Here is an 18294-nt window from a genome sequence, read left to right on the forward strand (position 1 = left end):
AGTGCTGGCCTGGCCCTCAGCACAGTGGCAGCAGTGGGTCAGGAAGGTTTCCAAGGGCCCCCACCTAGCCTGAGGGCCCAAGACCAGCGGGAGAGGAGCCACGCTGGTGGGGTCACAAAGTCCTCGGAAGTCACAAGGTGTGTCTGCAGGGGGCATGTTCCCATTTACTGAGCGCAAGTTCTCCTGGGGTGGAACAGGGACCACCCATGCCTGCTCCTGGCCAGGCGGGGATCCCCAGCAGGGCTGGGGCCAGCAAGGGAGTAGGGTCCTCAGGCCAGGGTGGAGGCCAGGAGCAAAGCCAGGACGGTGAGTACAGGTCCAGGTCCTAGGAGGCAGGACGTCCCCGAGAGGGCCTCTAGGGAGAGAGGGGTGACTCAGAGCACCCACCTCCACGCCCCCAGCCCTGCCCCCAGCCCTGGCCGGGCTGCCCCGCCCACCTCGCACACTGAGGTCTAGGATCAGGTAGCCGTTGGGGATGCCGCCCTGTAGCCCCAGCCCCAGCGTGTCCAGGTCATCCTGCCGCTGCTGTCGGATCCAGTCCCGCACGGGGCTGTGCTGCTCCTCCACCTTCAGGCCCGCCACGTGGGGTCCCAGAAGTTTCTGCACCTCAGCCACGGTCAACGGCTGCCAGATCCCCCGGGCAGCCATCAAGGAGGGTCCCCTTCCCCCAGCGCCCCCAGAGGGTTGCCAGGCTCTCCTGTGTCCAAACTGCCCCCCCCAAAGATGCCCGCCAAAGCCTCTCCAGACTTTGGATATCTCCGGCCAGCTGACCCCAGTTCAATGGCTGCCCTTCCCTAGGCCCCACCACAGTCGGGGACCCTGCCCTTCCTAAGGCCCTGCAGCCCCGACCCCCTGCCACCATGCCCCCTCCCCGCAGGCCCGCCTTACACGCCCTCCCGCCCATAGTCGTCCCCTCCTCCCGCCCACGGTTGTCCCCTCCTCCCGCTCGCCTTACCAGCACCGCTTCCCTCCGCAGCTTCATGAACGTGGCCAAGTCCATGCTCACATTCTGCTGACTGAGAGCCTTCAAATCCTCCGTGGAGGCCCCACCTGCCCTCAGGGAGAGGGGCCCAAGCTGAGGCCTCATCTCACACCCCCAGGCCCTTGACCACGGGCTGCAGGAAGCCCAGTTGTGTGACCGAGTTACAGGCTTCCCTGTTTCCTTAGGGGTTCCAGGGCCTGGGTTTGCCTGGCCGCCTGCCCCCCGGGCGTGGGAGACTCCGGAAGTGGCTGGCGCCCCAAGCTGGGGTCAGACCCCACAAGCTCTAAGGCCACGTACATCCTGGGGGCAGAGGGCCGGTGACCACCCAGTTACCCTGGCAGTAGGCAGCCCAGGAAGGCAAAGGCCTGGCACCCCCTGAGTGGAGCCTGTGGCTCCCCCGCTGTGGTGCCCACCCTGTCCAGGGACTCCCGGGCTCACCCAGGAAGGACTGGATCTTCACGAAGTATTCGGACCCGCTCAGGTTCTGGAAAGCAAGGCGGGCCTTGGGATAGAGGACGTCCAGCTGCCTCGGGCCACACGTGTCCAGGTCCTGGGGCCTGACCACCCTGAGGACAGGGTGGGTGGACAATGAGCGCCAGCACACAGACCCACCTTGCTGGGCAGAGCTCTGGGGACTCACCAGATGATGCTGGGGGTCATGGAGCTCAGCTGCTCAGGGCTGAGGGAGCACAGGCACCCGGGGCAGAAGGCGGTCAGGGTGTCCAGGGTGTCTTTGTCTAGCTGGCCCCTTCCCATCACAAAGCGGTCAATCAGGGTGGCCACCTGTGGGAGAAAGCCACTAAAGAGCTTTGTGGCAGGGAGAGACGTATCCCTCCACCACCAGCATAACCTCAGGCTGTGCCCCCGACCCCAGGCCCGCCCAACCTCACGCTTCGCCCCCACCCGCCCCCAGCCCTGCCCAATCTCATGCCGCATCCCCCCTCCCCCCCAAGCCAGACGGTCACCTGAGCACTCATTTCATGCCCCTTGCTGACTTTGAGCAGAGCCTTCAGAGTCTCCAGGGACGTCACGTTCCATTTGCGAATGTCCTCAGGGCTCATCTTGAGGAAGAGGTGGCCCAGGTGCCGGATCACAGACTCGGGGTAGCCTTGTGGGTAGAGCTGCAGGCCGAGAGACCAGGAGGGCCCACGTCACTCCCAGGGGTCTGGGGATGGCTCGGACACAGCAGGCCAGCGGGAACCTGAGTCTAGAACTACCTCATCCAGTTTATGCTTTAGGACGTCCAGCTGCTCGTAGGTGAAGGGGATGGCGTTCACGCGGTCCATCTGGGCGGCCAGCAGGGCCGCATCCACACAGGCTTCCAGCTCCCACTTCTTGTAGAAGATGAGGCTCTCATCTATCTCGCGGGCCTCCTTGTCTGGGGGACAGGTTGTCCCTGCAGGGCACAGGGGTCAGGGGTTGGGGTCAGGGGCCGGAGTTCGTTTGACCCCTTCTTCCTCCCACACCTGCCATGAGATGAGACCTTGGGCAATTTGTGACCCTCCCCGTGCCTCAGTTTACCCACTGGCAAACGGGGATTCTGTCCACTCTCTGTGGTTATAATGGGACGTGCTGCAGAGCCGGGGAGCAGTAGGTGAGACCCTAAACTGCGGATGCCCACCCCCAAGGGTGCTGCCCAGCCTGGTGCCAGACTGCGCAGGGCACGGTACTCACTCTCCACGTCCCGCCGGAACCTCGGCCGGAGGACGGTCTGTTCAGGCTGCCGCCAGGATGGGTCCCGAGAGGAGCGTTGCCGCCATGCGGCCTCGATGCCCTGAGGACAAGAACGGCCCAGGTTGAGCCTCGGGTGGCCGGGCTCCCCACCGGCTGGGGGTCGGGGTCTCACCTTCGGGATGCTGTGGATGATGGGCTGGCCCAGCACAGGCAGCAGGCCCTGCAGAGCGTCCAGGGTGGAGATAGACCACGTTGACGGGGGGCTGTGCAGACACAGGGCACAGCTCAGGGACCCCCAAATGCAGCCCCAGACAGAGAGGGAGGAGATGGCCAGGCTAGGCCATACCCCCTGGCTGGGGGCATTGACAGGGGTTGTGGCGGGGGTGACCGACCTTGGGCCTCGAGGCCACGGCCTGCTCATGCCACATCGCCAGGCAAGCCTTTGAGGTTCCAGACACCTTCTCTTACCCGTAGGGGGGTCCTCCTCTCTGCAGAGCCGCCCTGGCTGCTTCCTGCTGGTCCTGGTCCAGGGGTCCCAGGCAGCGTACCAGCCGGGGTAGCACCACTTCTGCCGACTCGGCCACAAAGCGCCCAGGCAGGTCACAAGCCAGGCCTCCCAGAGCCTGTACATCAGCCTCGCTCAGCGGAGACCCCTGCACACCCTGCACAGATGCCGGCCTCAGCGCCTTTAGAACTGCCGAGCCCTCTCCGCCCCGCACTGGCCCCAGCTCCTACCCAGCAGGCCAGAGCCGCAGGCAGCAGCCGCTGTCTCTCAGGAGCCCCCCGTGGGAGCAGGTCCACGTTGGCCTTCGTGACGCGGGAGAAGAAGTGGGTGCAGGCCTGGGGCCCCGAGAACGCGTCTGGGCTGTAGAGAGAGGGTGCTAGGGACAGGCCACATTGATCACACCAGTCCCCACCCTGAGAGGCGGCTGGGCTGGCCTCCACGTTTCTGCTGTGGCCTGGGGTCCGAGGCAAGGGGAAGGGGGCTGAGGGCTGGGGGCAGAAGCCGGGGGGTGGGGGCCAGGGGATGGGGCCTACTTGAGGAATAGCAGCAGGTCCAGTGGGAGGGCGTCCAGGTCCTCGGGGGGCTCAGAGAGTCGGTGAGCCAGACAGCGCAGCTGCAGGGGCAGGGAGTCCAGCACAGAGTGTTTTGGGCGCTCACCCATGTGGTGGGCCAGGGTTGCCTGGCTGGTCCACCCACCACAACACACCCCTGCCCTGGCCACGGGAGTCTGCAGGAGTGGATCTCCGGCTGCCTGCAGCACTGCCCCGGGGGATGTGGGCTCCTGTGCCTGGCTGCCGCTCGTTCCCTTTCCCCAGGTCTCACCCACTCCCCACAAGAGATTCCCCCTTGGGGCAGAGCCTGGAGGGCTGCCCACGGGGCTCCAGGAGGGGGCCCAGCACACAGGGTCATCTCAGACTTGCTCCTGGGGAGCTGGCCCCTGATGTGGACAGACACCCTAGTGGTCAGTCTGGGTGGCCAGAGGAACTCTGGGAAGAACTAGCCAGGGAGAGATGGCAGTGGGGGCAGAGGACGGCGGTGGCGAGGTGGGCACTGCAGAGCAGCCTGTGAATTCCTCGGCCCCAGCCGTGCCCACCTGCCCCAGCCCAACTGAGACTGACCTGCTCTGCTGAGAGCTTGACATTCTTCTGTCCCAAGGCCACAGCCAGCTCCTGGACAAGCTCCGTGCTCAGGCCAGACACCTCCGCACACGTGAAGCCAAGGAGTTGGCGTGGGGAGAGGCTGCAGGAGGGGTCGGGCTGGGCACCCAGGATCGCCCCTCCCCCACAGTGCCCACCCAGTGCTCGCCAAGCCCCGCAGCCCCACATCTCCCCGAAGGACCCTGGTGGTCCCCGCAGACCCCTCAACCAAGGCCAGGTGACACCCTCAAGGACCAGGAGTCGCCACCACCTGGGGAATGTCAGTCCCTTCTGCAGCCCTGAGCCCAGTCAGATCTGCAGTGGAGCAGAGGAGGAAGCAGGAGAGGACGTGGAGGGAGAGGATGCGGGGGGAGAGGACGCTGGGGGAGAGGACGCGGGGGGAGGGGACGCGGGGGGAGGGGACGCGGGGGGAGGGGACGCGGGGGGAGGGGACGCAGGGGGAGGGGGTGTGGGGGACAGGGCCCCTCGAGCCTCACCCTTGAGGGCTGTGAAGACCCCGGACCCACCTGGCAACGTTAGGTGCATTGGTCAGGACTCCATGCAGGGGCTCAGCCTCCTGGGGGCACAGGGCCTGCTGTACATGGCTCAGACCAGCTCCCTGGAGCAGGAGTTCCCGGGTCCCGCTGCCCCTGGGCCCAGGTACTCCCCGAGTTCAGCTACTTCCAAGGCCCGGCTGTGTCTCAGACCCATGGGCTTGGCTACTTCTCATCCAGCTACTTCCCACACCCAGCTGCAATTTCGGCTCTGCTACTCCCCGGACCTGGCTGCTCCCAGGCCAGTCATATGCAGGTCCAGGTACCCCTTTGCAAGCAGGGACCTTCGAAACTGGCAGGGACTGTGGATACGTGATATAGAGAACATGGCATGGCACCCCCACCTGGGACCTGAAGACCCTCCCAGGTTTCCCCAGAGGGGACCTTACCTGCGTTGTCTCTCCAGCCAAGGCCCTCGAGGGCTGCACCCATCCTAAAGGGGCAGAGGGGATGGCTTGGGGGGGCCTGGGCCTCTGGGGTGTGCCCTGACCCAGGGGAGGAAGGAGGCAGAGCCCGACCACCACCAGAGCCAGCCCTGTGCACGCCCCAAAGTGGCAGAAGCCAGTGGCTCAGGCCCGTGTACCCCATGACATCACAGTCCCCCAGGCACAGGGGTCTGCACTCCACAAGGAGCCTGGCCTTCCACATCCTCCCCTGGGACCCAGCTGCTTGGCCGGTCAGACACCCATCCCACAGACATCCCCACTGTATCCTAAGCCCCATCACTCCCTGGCTGGGTCTCCAGCTCCAGTCACCTCTGGGGGTAGAGACTGCTGCTGGGACTTGAGCACCACAGGCACTCCAGGGAGAAGGTAGGGACAGGCAAAGCCTTGCTGAGAGCCCGGCCCCCAAGGCCCCTGGGCTGTCCCCGCCTCGCCAGCAGCCCCACCTAGTACCCACCGAGGCTGAAGAGCAGGAACAGGAGGCTGCCGAGGGCGGGGGTCCCACAGGACCCCAACAGGGGTCGAGTCATTGGCAAGGCCATGGTCTGTCTCTGTAGAGGGCAGCGACTCAGGATGGGATCCCCTGCCCCCACTCCCACCCCATGCCTCTGTGCCAGGCCAGCCTGGGGCCCCATGGGCCCCTCCTGGGCTCCCAGGGCAAACTTCTGTGGCACCTGCAGCTTGCATCCACGCCCTGGCCTTGCCCTCCAGCCACCGAACCCTCTGTCCCCCCGACTGGCTCCTCGTGTCCAGGGGAGGGGCTGGGTCTGAGATCCCGGTCCCCAGCCCAGACAGCCCAGGCATCAGTTGGTGCCCACCCCTCTGCCAGAAAGGCAGGGCAGTGTAAGCAGAGCTTAGATCAAGCAGCCGGGGCCGCCGCCCACTCGGGCTGGCCTGAGTCTTCCCACTCTCTCACAGGAGGATGAGCAGGTCTGGATGGGGTTGTATCCAGCGGCCCCCTGGCCTGGATGTGGCTCCCTCCCCTCTCCCCTGCCCTCAGCTGCAGGTACCTGGGCTTTGTGAACACCTCAGGCGCTGCCAGGCAGACAACGCCCTTGGGGCAGGAGGGGTGCTGCGGGCACAAGGCCACCGCCTCTTCCTACCCACCAGCGTCTTGGAGCCACACGGCCTCCCTGAGCCCACTTTAAGGTGCAGCCCAGGTGGGCAGGGCTGGGCCAGTGAGCAGCCTGGGGATCCCCTTGTACTCTCTAGGGTGGAGCCCGGAGGCCTGTGGGCCAGTGTGGGGTGGGGAAGTGCGTGGGGAGACTCTCCCTGAACAAGAATTGTCCTCCTGGGGTAGGGGTGGGGCCCGCAGGAGAGGGAACCAGCTTCTACACACACCCCTTTCAGGGAGGCCACCATGGCTGGGTAAAATAGAGCTGCCTCCTGAAAACCTTGGCCCAGGCCTGGTGGGTCCACCCACAGCTCAGAAATGGGGGTAACACACTCATGCTCAGCTGCCCCTGTCCACAGGCAGAGCCTGCCTGGTCAGCCTGGCCACTGGGGAAGGTCTCGGGAGCCACAGAGCCTCCCGGTGACGGACTCTACTCCCCCAGGTCCCAGAGGAAGTGGGGAGGCCCCTGAGGCTCTGAACACCTTGAGAAAGTGGAAGAAAAAAGACCTCCCCTGCCAGAAAATGGGTGGTGGGTGGGACCCCCAGCCCTTGGGGTGCGTGAAGGCAGGTGGGAAATGCGGCCATGGGATCTCAGGAGAGCTGGGCAGTCCCCACCCCAGTTCCATGTGACCCAAGGACCCCAGCACCTGGGGTTCGGGCTTCCTGGGAGCCTGGCCCTTCCTGCTCTGAGGGGCCTCTGCAGGCCACGGCAGGCCCTGGAATCTGCATCCTTTACACCTGCAGGAGGGCTGGGCTGGGGACATGGAGGCACCTGCGCTGCCTTAGGACTGCCGCTGCCCAACAAATGGGTCTGCGTGTGCCCTGCGGGGTGAAATCTGCGTCCCGCTGAAGCCTGACCATCGCTCAGGTGCTGGAAGCCCAGCCTGGGGCGGCCCCAGTTCTCCAGATGGAAGGTGCAGATTCCATCCACACCACAACAGAAAGAGGACAAAGGTTGTTACTTACAGATCCCAGGGAGGCAGGCACCATGGGTCCGCCGGCAGCTCTCCGTCCGCGCATCACAGCAGACGGGAGTGGCCGGCCAGGCAGAAAGAGGAGTGCGTGGCGCTGGCAGCGCCCACGGGGAACAGGACGGCCCCTTTCAGGTCTCGGACCAATGCCCACACGTGGTCCTCCAAAGGGCGATGTGAAAGGAGGAGCCCAGCCCCAGGCCTCCGAGGCCTTCTGGGTAGGGAGCTTTATCCCTAACGCCCAGGCAGCCCCCAGCCCTCCAGGTCCCAAGTGGCCCCTCCCAGGTCTCAGTGGGCCCTGCCCAGGGTAACTGTGACATGCAGGGTGATTGGCCACACCTGAGCCTCCTCTTCCTCGGTTTCCTCAACTGGGAAGTCGGGGTGGAGAGCCTGGCAGCCTCCCGGGCTGTCAAAGGGAACAAATGACGGCTTTGCCTGGGGCAGCAGGGAGCGGCGGAGCCTCACGCCGCAGGAATGTGTGGGTGGAGACCCCGAGCAGGAGCCCTGGACAGGCAGCAGGCCAGGCCCGGCCACCTGGGGGAGGAGGGGTGCCCGGGAAGGCAAAGCTGCCCTCGGTGGGCGTGGGTGGGAGCCCGGGCTCAGGTTTCATGGCTGCCCTCGGTGGGTGTGGGGTGTGGGTGGGAGCCCAGGCCCAGGTTTCACAGGATCCCATTCTCTGATTCTCGGGTGGTGAAACCCAGGGATCAGTGTGCCCACTCCCCCAGTTGCAGGTCAGCAGGCTCTGGCTGGCGGCCACACAGCCCACACAGGACTCCCAGGAGCCACAAGCCTGACCCCAGTGCAGTGTGGGCCTCGCAAGGCCGTGAGCCATCTGTCTTAGGGCTGTGGGAGCACGAGCACACAGGTCAGGGAGGCAGGACGGGGGCCAGCTCCAGGCACACGCACACCCCTTCCCGCGGGGTCGCCTGGAATGGAGCTGCCCCCGGGTGCTCACTGGCCTGGCGAAGTGGGAGCTGTCTTCCCCACAAGTCTCCGCGGGCTGCTGGCTGCTGAGGGAAGAGCTGCTCCTGACCTGGGGCCACAGAAGCCCCCTCCCTGCCCCGAAACCCCTCCCAGAATGTCGTGAGCTCTTACTCCCAGCGTGGGATCTGCCTCTGCTATGAACACCTGCAAAGGTTTGTTTGCTGAACGGAGGTGTGGGCAGCGGCCATCTCTGGTCTTTTTCCACGGAGTGGGTTTTCTACTGTGACTCGCGGTGGAATCTGACCTTCATGCACACAGAATTCAGCGAGGCTACCGGGTGTAAGCGTCAACTTACAAATGTCAAGAGGGGATTAACGGCCTCTAAAAAACTCCCTTCCAGGCCGGGCGTGGTGGCTCAAGCCTGTAATCCCAGCACTTTGGGAGGCCGAGACGGGCGGATCACGAGGTCAGGAGATCGAGACCATCCTGGCTAACACGGTGAAACCCCGTCTCTACTAAAAATACAAAAAAAAAACTAGCCGGGCGAGGTGGCGGGCGCCTGTAGTCCCAGCTACTCGGGAGGCTGAGGCAGGAGAATGGCGTGAACCCGGGAGGCGGAGCTTGCAGTGAGCTGAGATCCGGCCACTGCACTCCAGTCCGGGCGACAGAGCGAGACACCGCCTCCAAAAAAAAAAAAAAAAAAAACTCCCTTCCAGAGAACTGAAAAATTCCAGACACACTATAGCAAACCAGTTACCCAAGGGCTCTGGGGAGGGGACAGAAGGCAGCCGGCTTGGGAGGGACTGACAAGGTAAAGGGAGGGGCCAGCTCGGAGTGGCGTTCTCTTTGTGTCCATGCAGCTTTGCCCTGAAGGAGCCGCAGGTCGGCTGCGGCACTGTGAAGTGGCCCAGGCTCCCTCGGACACCCACCACTTTCCTGGCCAAAGGCCAAAGGAAACCAAGGAAGGAGCCCAGAATACCCAGGACCCAGAGCTGGAGGAGAGACCTGAGCCGGAGGAGCCTAGGAGGGGCCCACGTGCCCGGCTGAGCCCTGAACTGAAGAGCCAAGGAGGGTCCAGGAAGAGTTCGGAGGGCCCCATAGACATGGCTGAGCCCTGAACAGGAGCCTCAGAGGGGCCCATGTGCCCGGCTAAGCCCTGAACCAGCAGACTGCAAGCTGCAGACAATGATGAAAATGTGCTGTGGCCACCCTGGGCTCACCTTTCAACCAGCACCGTGGGAGGCCGACGTGGGAGGGTCAGTTGAGGCCAGAAGTTCAAGACCAACCTGGGCAACGTAGTGACACCTCATCTCTATAAAGAATTTTTAAACAAGGCCATGTGTGGTGGCTCACGCCTGTAATCCCAGCATTTTGGGAGGCCGAGATGGGCGCATCACCTGAGGTCAGGAGTTCGAGACCAGCCTGACCAACATGGAGAAACCTCGTCTCTACTAAAAATACGAAAATTAACCGGGAATGGTGGTGCATGCCTGTAATCCCAGCTACTCGGAAGGCTGAGGCAGGAGAATCACTTGAACCCCGGAGATGGGGGTTGCAGTGAGTTGAGATTGCGCCACTACATTCCAGCCTGGGCAACAGAGCGAGACTCCGTCTCAAAAAAAAGGCTGGGCACGGTGGCTTACGCCTGTAATCCCAGCGCTTTGGGAGACTGAGGCAGATCATAAGATCAAGAGATCAAGACCATCCTGGCCAACGTGATGAAACCCTGTCTCTAGTGGGAAAAAAAAAAAAAGAAAGAGGAAAAATCGGAATATCTATGTGATTTTTTTTGTTTTGTTTTTTGTTTTTTGAGACGGAGTCTCGCTTGTCGCCCAGGCTGGAGTGCAGTGGCGCGATCTCAACTCACTGCAACTCCCACCTCTGGGGTTCAAGTGATTCTCCTGCCTCAGCCTTCCGAGTAGCTGGGATTACAGGCATGCGCCACCATTCCCTGCTCATTTTTTGTATTTTGGGTGGAGACGGGGTTTCACTGTGTTAGCCACGATGGTCTCGATCTCCTGACCTTGTGATCGGCCCGCCTCGGCCTCCCAAAGTACAGGGATTACAGACGTGAGCCACTGCACCCAGCCTCTTTTCTTTATTGAGATGAGTCTCGCTCTGTCGCCCAGGCTGGAGTGCAGTGGCATGATCTCAGTTCACTGCAACCTCCACCTCCTGGGTTCAAGCGATTCTCCTGCCTCAGCCGCCCGAGTAGCTGGGACTACAGGCGCCTGCCACCTCGCCCGGCTCATTTTTGTATTTTTAGTAGAGACGGGGTTTCACCATGTTGGTCAGACTGGTCTTGAACTCCTGACCTCAGATGATCCACCGCCTTGGTCTCCCAGTGCTGGGATTACAGGCCGAAGTCACCACGCTGGGCCTGAATGGTACTTCTTTTTTTTTTTTTATTTTTTTTTATTTTTTTTTATTTTTTTGAGACGGAGTCTCGCTCTGTTGCCCAGGCTGGAGTGCTGTGGCCGGATCTCAGCTCACTGCAAGCTCCGCCTCCCGGGTTCCCGCCATTCTCCTGCCTCAGCGTCCCAAGTAGCTGGGACTACAGGCGCCCGCCACCGCGCCCGGCTAGTTTTTTGTATTTTTAGTAGAGACGGGGTTTCATCATATTAGCCAGGATGGTCTCGATCTCCTGACCTCGTGATCCGCCCGTCTCGGCCTCCCAAAGTGCTGGGATTACAGGCTTGAGCCACCACGCCCGGCCCTGAATGGTACTTCAAATGGGTAAATGGGTGAGCTGTATGGTGCGGATTCTCTCAGTAAAGCTGTTATTTTAAAACGGGCAAAAGATTTAAACGGACACTTCACACGCACACAAAAAGATACAAAAGCCAGGTGTGGTGGTGACTTAGTCCCAGCACTTTAGGAGGCTGAGGTGGCAGGATCACTTGACCCAGGAGTTTGAGGCTGCTGTAAGCTATGACCACGCCACTGCACGCCAACCTGGGTGACATCGTGGGACCCCATCTCTGCCAAACATTTAAAAACTAGCCAGGCACCACCGGTGGTGCAGGCCTGTAGTCCCATCTACTTGGGAGGCTGAGGTGGGAGGATAGCTAGAGGCCAGTTTGAGGCTGCAGTGAGCTATGACCACTCCCTGGGTGAAAACCCTGTCTCAAAAAATACACAACACACGATCAATCTGAATGTGAAGAGGCTCATCGTCATCATTACTCATTAAAGGCAAATGAGGCCAGGCGCGGTGGCTCAAGCCTGTAATCCCAGCACTTTGGGAGGCTGAGACGGGCGGATCACGAGGTCAGGAGATCGAGACCATCCTGGCTAACATGGTGAAACCCCGTCTCTACTAAAAAAATACAAAAAAACTAGCTGGGCGAGATGGCAGGCGCCTGTAGTCCCAGCTACTCGGGAGGCTGAGGCAGGAGAATGGCGTAAACTCGGGAGGTGGAGCTTGCAGTGAGCTGAGATCCGGCCACTGCACTCCAGCCCGGGTGACAGAGCGAGACTCTGTCTCAAAAAATAAATAAATAAATAAATAAAATAAAATAAATAAAGGCAAATGAAATCCACAAGGAGATATCGCTCACTACACACCCACTAGACATGACTCATTAAGGAAATGCAAATTCCATCCACAGTGAGACATCCACAGTGCGACACCGCGCATTACACACCCACCAAAATGGCTAAATTTAAAAGGACGGACAATGACAAGTGTTGGCAAGGAAGTGGAGCAATGGGAACTCTCAGAGGCTGCTGGTGGGAGTGCAAATCGATACAGGCAGTTTTCTTTGGCACTTTCTTAAGAAGTTAAACTTATACCTAACCATGCCACTTAGCTATTCCAATCCTAATGAATGTCCCGGGAGAAATGAAAATGCATTCACAGTAAGACTTATGCCTGAATACCTATAGCAGCTCCAGTCACGATAGCCAAAAATGGTTTAAAAAAAAAAACATATATATATATATATATATGTATACACACACACACACATACACACACACTTCTATCAACAGATGAACAAACGAAATATGGCATATTAACACTGTGGTGTACTGCCCAGTGATAAAAAGGGAAATACTGCCTCATATACAAAAAAAAGAATGAATTTCAAAATTATGTTCAATGAAAGAGGCAGACTCAGAGTACACGACGTATGATTCCTCTTACATAAAAATGTCAAAGGCAAGCTCATCCGTTCTGACAAGAAGCAGATCAACGGCTGCCTGGGGCTGGGCAACTTCGTCAGAATGAAGGACTCCTACTCAACAGCAGCAGGAGAGAGGAACGGACCAGAGAGACTCTAGGAAGTCTCTGGAAGGTGAGGAAGATGCTGTGTCTTGATTGTGGTGATGGATTCCTGGGTGTGTATAACTCCCAGGACTGTTTGAATTACATGCTTTATTTTCTTTTTTGGAGGCAGGGTCTTGCTCTGTCGCCCAGGCTGGAGTGCAGGGGCACAATCACGGCTCGCTGTAGCTTCAACCTCCTGGGCTCAGGTGATCCTCCCACCTCCACCTCCCAAGTAGCTGGGATTATAGGTGCGTGCCACTGTACCTGGCTCATTTTTGTAGAGATGGGGTCTCGCTATGTTGCCCAGACTGCTCTTGAACTCCTGGGCTCAAACAATACACCCATCTTGGCCTCGCAAAGTGCTGGGATTATAGATGTGAGCCAGCACACCCAGCCTTGAATGATACACTTTAAATGGATGCATTTATTGTACATAAGTTTAACACAATAAAACTGATTAAAAAATCAATAGCAGTCAGGCCCAGTGGCTACGCCTGTAATCCCAACACTTTGGGAGACGGAGGCGGGCGGATCACCTGAGGTCAAGAGTTTGAGACCAGCCTGACCAACATGGCAAAACCCTGTCTCTACTAAAAATACAAAAATTAGGCTGGGCACAGTGGCTCACGCCTGTAATCTCAGCACTTTGGGAGGCCGAGACAGGTGGATCACTTGAGGTCAGGAGTTTGAGACTAGCCCGGCCAACACGATAAAATCCCATCTCTACTAACAATACAAAAATTAGCCGGGTATGGTGGCGGGCGCCTGTAATCCCAGCTACTCGGGATGCTGAGTCAGGAGAATCGCTTGAACCCGGGAGACGGAGGTTGCAGTGAGCTGAGATCGTGCCACTGCGCTCCAGCCTGAGTGACAGAGCAAGACTCCATCTCAAAAAATAAAAATTCGTAGCTTAACAAGCCCTGATGAGGATGTGGAGGGACAGGAAGCCCCGTGTGCTGCTGGTGGGCAGGTTAGAGGGTGTGGCCTCTGTGGAGAACAGCTTGGTGGTTCTGCAAAAAGCTAAACACAGAATGACCACCTGACCCAGCAATTCCAGCAAAACAAAAGAATAAAAAACAAAAGAATAAAAAAACAGGAACTTGAACACATCCTCACACACCCATGCTTCCAGCAGCAGTATTCACAATGGCCAAGGCAGAAACAGCTCGTGTCCATCAACCAATGGATGGACAAACACAACGTGGTCCATCCATCCAATTATTCATGGAAAAAAACAAACTATGGAAAAAAAAATTTTTTTGAGATGGGCTCTTGCTCTGTCACCCAGGCTGGAGTGCAGTGGCACCATCTCAGCTCACTGCTACCTCTGCCTTCCAGGCTCAAGCTATTCCCCTGCCTCAGCCTCCCGAGTAGCTGGGCTTGCAGGCATGCACCACCACGCCCGGCTAATTTTGTGTTTTTACTAGAGACAGGGTTTCGCTATATTGGTCAGGCTGGTCTCGAACTCCTGACCTCAGGTGATCTGCCCGGCCTCCGCCTCCCAAAGCACTGGGGCTACAGGCGTGAGCCACCGCGCCCGGCCTCTGTGAAATATTTCCAAGAGGTTTCTTCTGAGCCAACATGAGTAGCTGCAGCTCAGGGAAAACAAGCCCAGGAAGCCTCAAGTATGTGATTCTGAAGCTGTCAGATTAGAAATTTGGTTTTGTACCTGCCAGGGAGGCAGCAGTTATAGGGAAAGACATAAAATACATAAGTCAGTGTACATCAGTTCAACCCTAAAAGATGGAATTTTTTATTTTTTTTTTGAGACGGAGTCACTCTCTGTCTCCCAGGCTGGAGGGCAGTGGCGCAATCTCAGCTCACTGCAAGCTCCGCCTCCCGGGTTCACGCTGTTCTCCTGCCTCAGCCTCCCGAGTAGCTGGGACTACAGGCGCTCGCCACCATGCCTGGCTAATATTTTTGTATTTTTAGTAGAGATGGGGTTTCACCGTGTTAGCCAGAATGGTCTTGATCTCCTGACCTCGTGATCCACCCGCCTCGGCCTCCCAAAGTGCTGGGATTACAGGTGTGAGCCACCGTGCCCGGCCGAATTTTTTTTTTCGAGATGGAGTTTCGCTCTTGTTGCCCAGGCTAGAGTGCAATGGCACGATCTCGGCTCACCACAACCTCTGCCTCCTGGGCTCAAGCGATTCTCCTGCCTCAACCTCCCGAGTAGCTGGGATTACAGGCACCCACCATCACGCCCAGCTAATTTGTGTATTTTTAGTAGAGATGGGGTTTTACCATGTTGGCCAGGTTGGTCTCCAACTCCTGACCTCAGGTGATCTGCCTGCCTCAGCCTCCCAAAGTGCTGGGATGATAGGCGTGAGCCACCGCACCCGGCTAAAGGTGGGATATCTCCAGGTGCGGTGGGGAGTGTGTTCCTGGTGGATTCAGAGAGTCTTTAACTTGTAATTGGTTAAAGGAGTCAGGCTCTAAAACTCGGAGTCAGCAGAAATGAATGTGTAAGATACCGTAAGGATGCTGTGTCAGAGTCTGCCCCACCACTGTGTCACAGTGACCCGTGTAGCAGCAGGGCAGGCAGCAGGTGCAACCTAACCTCTGCCCAGCAGGGCCTTAGGTCTCCTTTATAATTTGGTATCTTATTGCCACAGAGTCTCTGTCAGTCTTGCGATCTGTACTTTAACATGAATGCGGGGTGGTCGTTAAGCCTCAACTCCAGAAGGGAGGGGTACCAGGAGGCTGCCCGAATCCCTTCCATCACGCTTGGGAACTCTGTTTTAAGGTTTTCTTTGGGGTCCCCTTGGCCAAATGGGGGTCCTTTCAGTTAGTGTGGGACTTAGGATTTGATTTTTAGTTATACAATGAAATATTGTTCAGCCCTAAAGAGGAGTAACATACTGACACATGCTACAATGTGCATGAACCTTGAAAACACTTTGCTGGCCGGGCGCGGTGGCTCAAATCTGTAATCCCAGCACTCCGGGAGGACGAGGCGGGTGGATCACGAGGTCAGGACTTCGAGACCAGCCTGGCCAACATGGCGAAACCCCATCTCTACTAAAAATACAAAAATTAGCCGGAAACCACTGGAACCCAGGAGACGGAGGTTGCAGTGAGCCGAGATCGCGCCACTTCACTCCAGCCTGGGTGACAGAGGGAGACTCCAACTCAAAAAAAAAAAAAAAAAAGTGGAGATGGGGAGGAAACCAAAGAATAAAGGGAACAGAGCAAGATCCCCGAGACCCTGGAACCAAACTCCACTGCCAAGCGTTGGTAAATCTGCCTTCATCCAAAAGAAGGGGATTCCTGTTTAATGAACAAACTGGCAGCTAAGAGGCAGCTGTCAAACAAACACAGAAGACATTTCCCAACGCCTGAGAGTCCACGGCCCAGCGAGCAGCAGGGACATTAAAAACAAGAGAACCGGCCAACACGGGAGAAAAGCAGGGGCTGAAGGAGAAGCCGGGAGCTCAGAGGAGCGACGGGGGGTGGCTGGTTCAGCAGGAGGGGTTTGAGGTTTGACCTCTGTACCTCCGTTGAAATTCAAACTAGAAAAAGGAGCTTTGCGTGAGCAGAAGGAAGGGCTGTGGTGAGAGGGACGCTGGAACCCACAGGCCTGGAGAGAAGAGGCTGCCCTGGCTCCCCACACCCCTGCGCCATCTCACAGCCTGTGGGTGGTTTCCTTCTGGTCTCCTCTGCGCCTTGTTTGGCGCTCTGGGGGCTGCACTCACAGGTGCCTCGGCTTCCGTGCTCACTTCACCCCCTCCCTACACCCGCCCCACTCCACGCTGCTCCAAGCCAGGGATGGCAGGGATGGTGGCTGCCAGGGCGCCCTCCCCCCACCCACCCCAGGCTATTGTTGGCCTTTTCACACGTTGAATGAATAAAATAACTTTGGTGTTGTTTGTTCTGCATATTAAAAAAAAAAAAAAAAAGGCCGGGCGCGGTGGCTCAAGCCTGTAATCCCAGTACTTTGGGAGGCCGAGACGGGCGGATCACGAGGTCAGGAGATCGAGACCATCCTGGCTAACATGGTGAAACCCCGTCTCTACTAAAAAATACAAAAAACTAGCTGGGCGAGGTGGCGGGCGCCTGTAGTCCCAGCTACTCGGGAGGCTGAGGCAGGAGAATGGCGAGAACCCGGGAGGCGGAGCTTGCAGTGAGCTGAGATCCGGCCACTGCACTCCAGCCGGGCGACAGAGTGAGACTCCGTCTCAAAAAAAAAAAAAAAAAAAAAATACCACCTTTTCTCTTTGGTTTTCACACGGCCAAATCGTCAGAGTACCGGCCGTCGCGTTTAAGAAGTTGAGTAAATAGAGATGTCTGGCTTTGCTAGCTCAGCCTCTGGTGTGGACACGCTGAACGTTAATCCAGTGATCCTCGGAGGGTCCCTCAGCAGGACCCATTTGCAGAGAGCAGTAGTTGTACTCTGAGTTCAGAGGCTGGCTTCTGTCCCGATTGCTCTAAATTCCACCCCCCATGAGGTCAAAACAGAAAGGAGGGCCAAGCCCCCTGGCCTGGAGCAGACGCATCAATGCGTCTCCACCCCCGTCACCTCCTCCAGGAAGCTTTCCCTGGTTGGCCCAGTCTTCCCGACTCTGGGAGGTCAGCGCCTCTCACTCGGCCACTGTTTCCTCCACCAGCCAGGCCAGAGCAGGATGTCCTGCACAGTCAGGGCTGTGGAAGGTGGCCTTCTATCCCTATTTTACAGAGGAGAGAACTGAGGTGCCGAGAGTTCAAATGAGGGGCCAGGTCCCTCATGGGAACCAGGTCTTCAGCAGAGGAGCATGGGCACAGCTCAGGGGCCAGGCACTCCGGGGTGGTCCCGACTCGGCTGATGGAGAGGTGAGCAGTTCCGGAAGCTGAGACTCCAGTTCTGCAAAACAGACATCAGCGCACGGAGCAGCACTTGGCCCAGGGGCTGCGATGACGGCACACAGCCGGGCCCAGACGGGGCGCCAGGATGGTGATAGTGGAGGCAACCCTGCCTTCACTAGGCCTCTAGCCTCATAAACACGACCAGAGTGACTCCATCTCAAAGTCCCTAGCTTGGCACTCACAAGGCAAGTATAAGGTTCATGCTTAGGGTCTGAAAACAGCTACATCCCAAGCTGACCACCAACTGTAACTGCAAAATAGTTATGCAAATAGTTGCAAAATCGCAAAATAGTTAGGGCCACACAGGACATTTCCCAGCAGGCCTGAGAATGTCCAGATCTCCAGAGAGTGCAGTCCACTTCACTGAGAGAGCACCAGTGAGCAGGCTGAGGCTGAAGGATGAGTGGTCACCAAGAGAACCAGCAGCCCCGACCTTCAGGGATCACATCCGCACATTCAGGTCTACTTGTAGAAGTTCCTTGTAGTTTTTTTTTTTTTTGAGGCGGAGTCTCGCTCTGTCTCCCAGGCTGGAGTGCAGTGGGCGGATATCAGCTCACTGCAAGCTCCGCCTCCCAGGTTCACGCCATTCTCCTGCCTCAGCCTCCCGAGTAGCTGGGACTACAGGCGCCAGTCACCTCGCCCGGCTAGTTTTTTGTATTTTTTAGTAGAGACGGGGTTTCACCATGTTAGCCAGGATGGTCTCGATCTTCTGACCTCGTGATCCGCCCGTCTCGGCCTCCCAAAGTGCTGGGATTACAGGCTTGAGCCACCGTGCCCGGCCCCTTATAGTTTCTTATAAGCGGAGACACTAACAAAGGCCAGTGAGTTCTTCTTCCTGCTTTCTAGGCACGTCTGCTCTGTAACAGAATCATTCCTTTG

The 18294-nt window shown here is 58.4% G+C and overlaps 1 protein-coding gene across 12 annotated transcripts; it reads right to left on the reverse strand.

Annotated features, from left to right (window-relative positions):
• Window positions 1–138: 138 nt before the first annotated feature.
• Window positions 139–8680, reverse strand: LOC117097881 (mesothelin). Of its 12 annotated transcripts, none has more exons than XM_033236329.1 (19): window positions 8006–8680; window positions 7719–7959; window positions 7375–7476; window positions 5752–5845; window positions 5241–5284; window positions 4795–4874; window positions 4280–4400; window positions 3695–3774; window positions 3392–3521; window positions 3125–3318; window positions 2829–2919; window positions 2657–2756; window positions 2200–2378; window positions 1948–2103; window positions 1623–1765; window positions 1421–1548; window positions 956–1050; window positions 438–624; window positions 139–355 (listed from the first exon to the last, which is right to left on the reverse strand). In XM_033236329.1, exons 1-19 carry the CDS (start codon window positions 8209–8211, stop codon window positions 270–272), a joined length of 2457 nt encoding a protein of 818 aa, XP_033092220.1. In that variant the 5' UTR covers window positions 8212–8680; the 3' UTR covers window positions 139–269. The 12 variants fall into 12 exon arrangements, with proteins under 12 accessions (XP_033092220.1, XP_033092222.1, XP_033092219.1 ...); XM_033236331.1 differs by having other exon boundaries at window positions 4825–4889; XM_033236328.1 differs by having other exon boundaries at window positions 4795–4889.
• Window positions 8681–18294: the final 9614 nt, after the last annotated feature.

This window comes from Trachypithecus francoisi, unplaced genomic scaffold, assembly GCF_009764315.1.
Source record: "Trachypithecus francoisi isolate TF-2019V2 unplaced genomic scaffold, Tfra_2.0 Lachesis_group15, whole genome shotgun sequence".
NCBI classification, from domain to species: Eukaryota; Metazoa; Chordata; class Mammalia; order Primates; family Cercopithecidae; genus Trachypithecus; species Trachypithecus francoisi.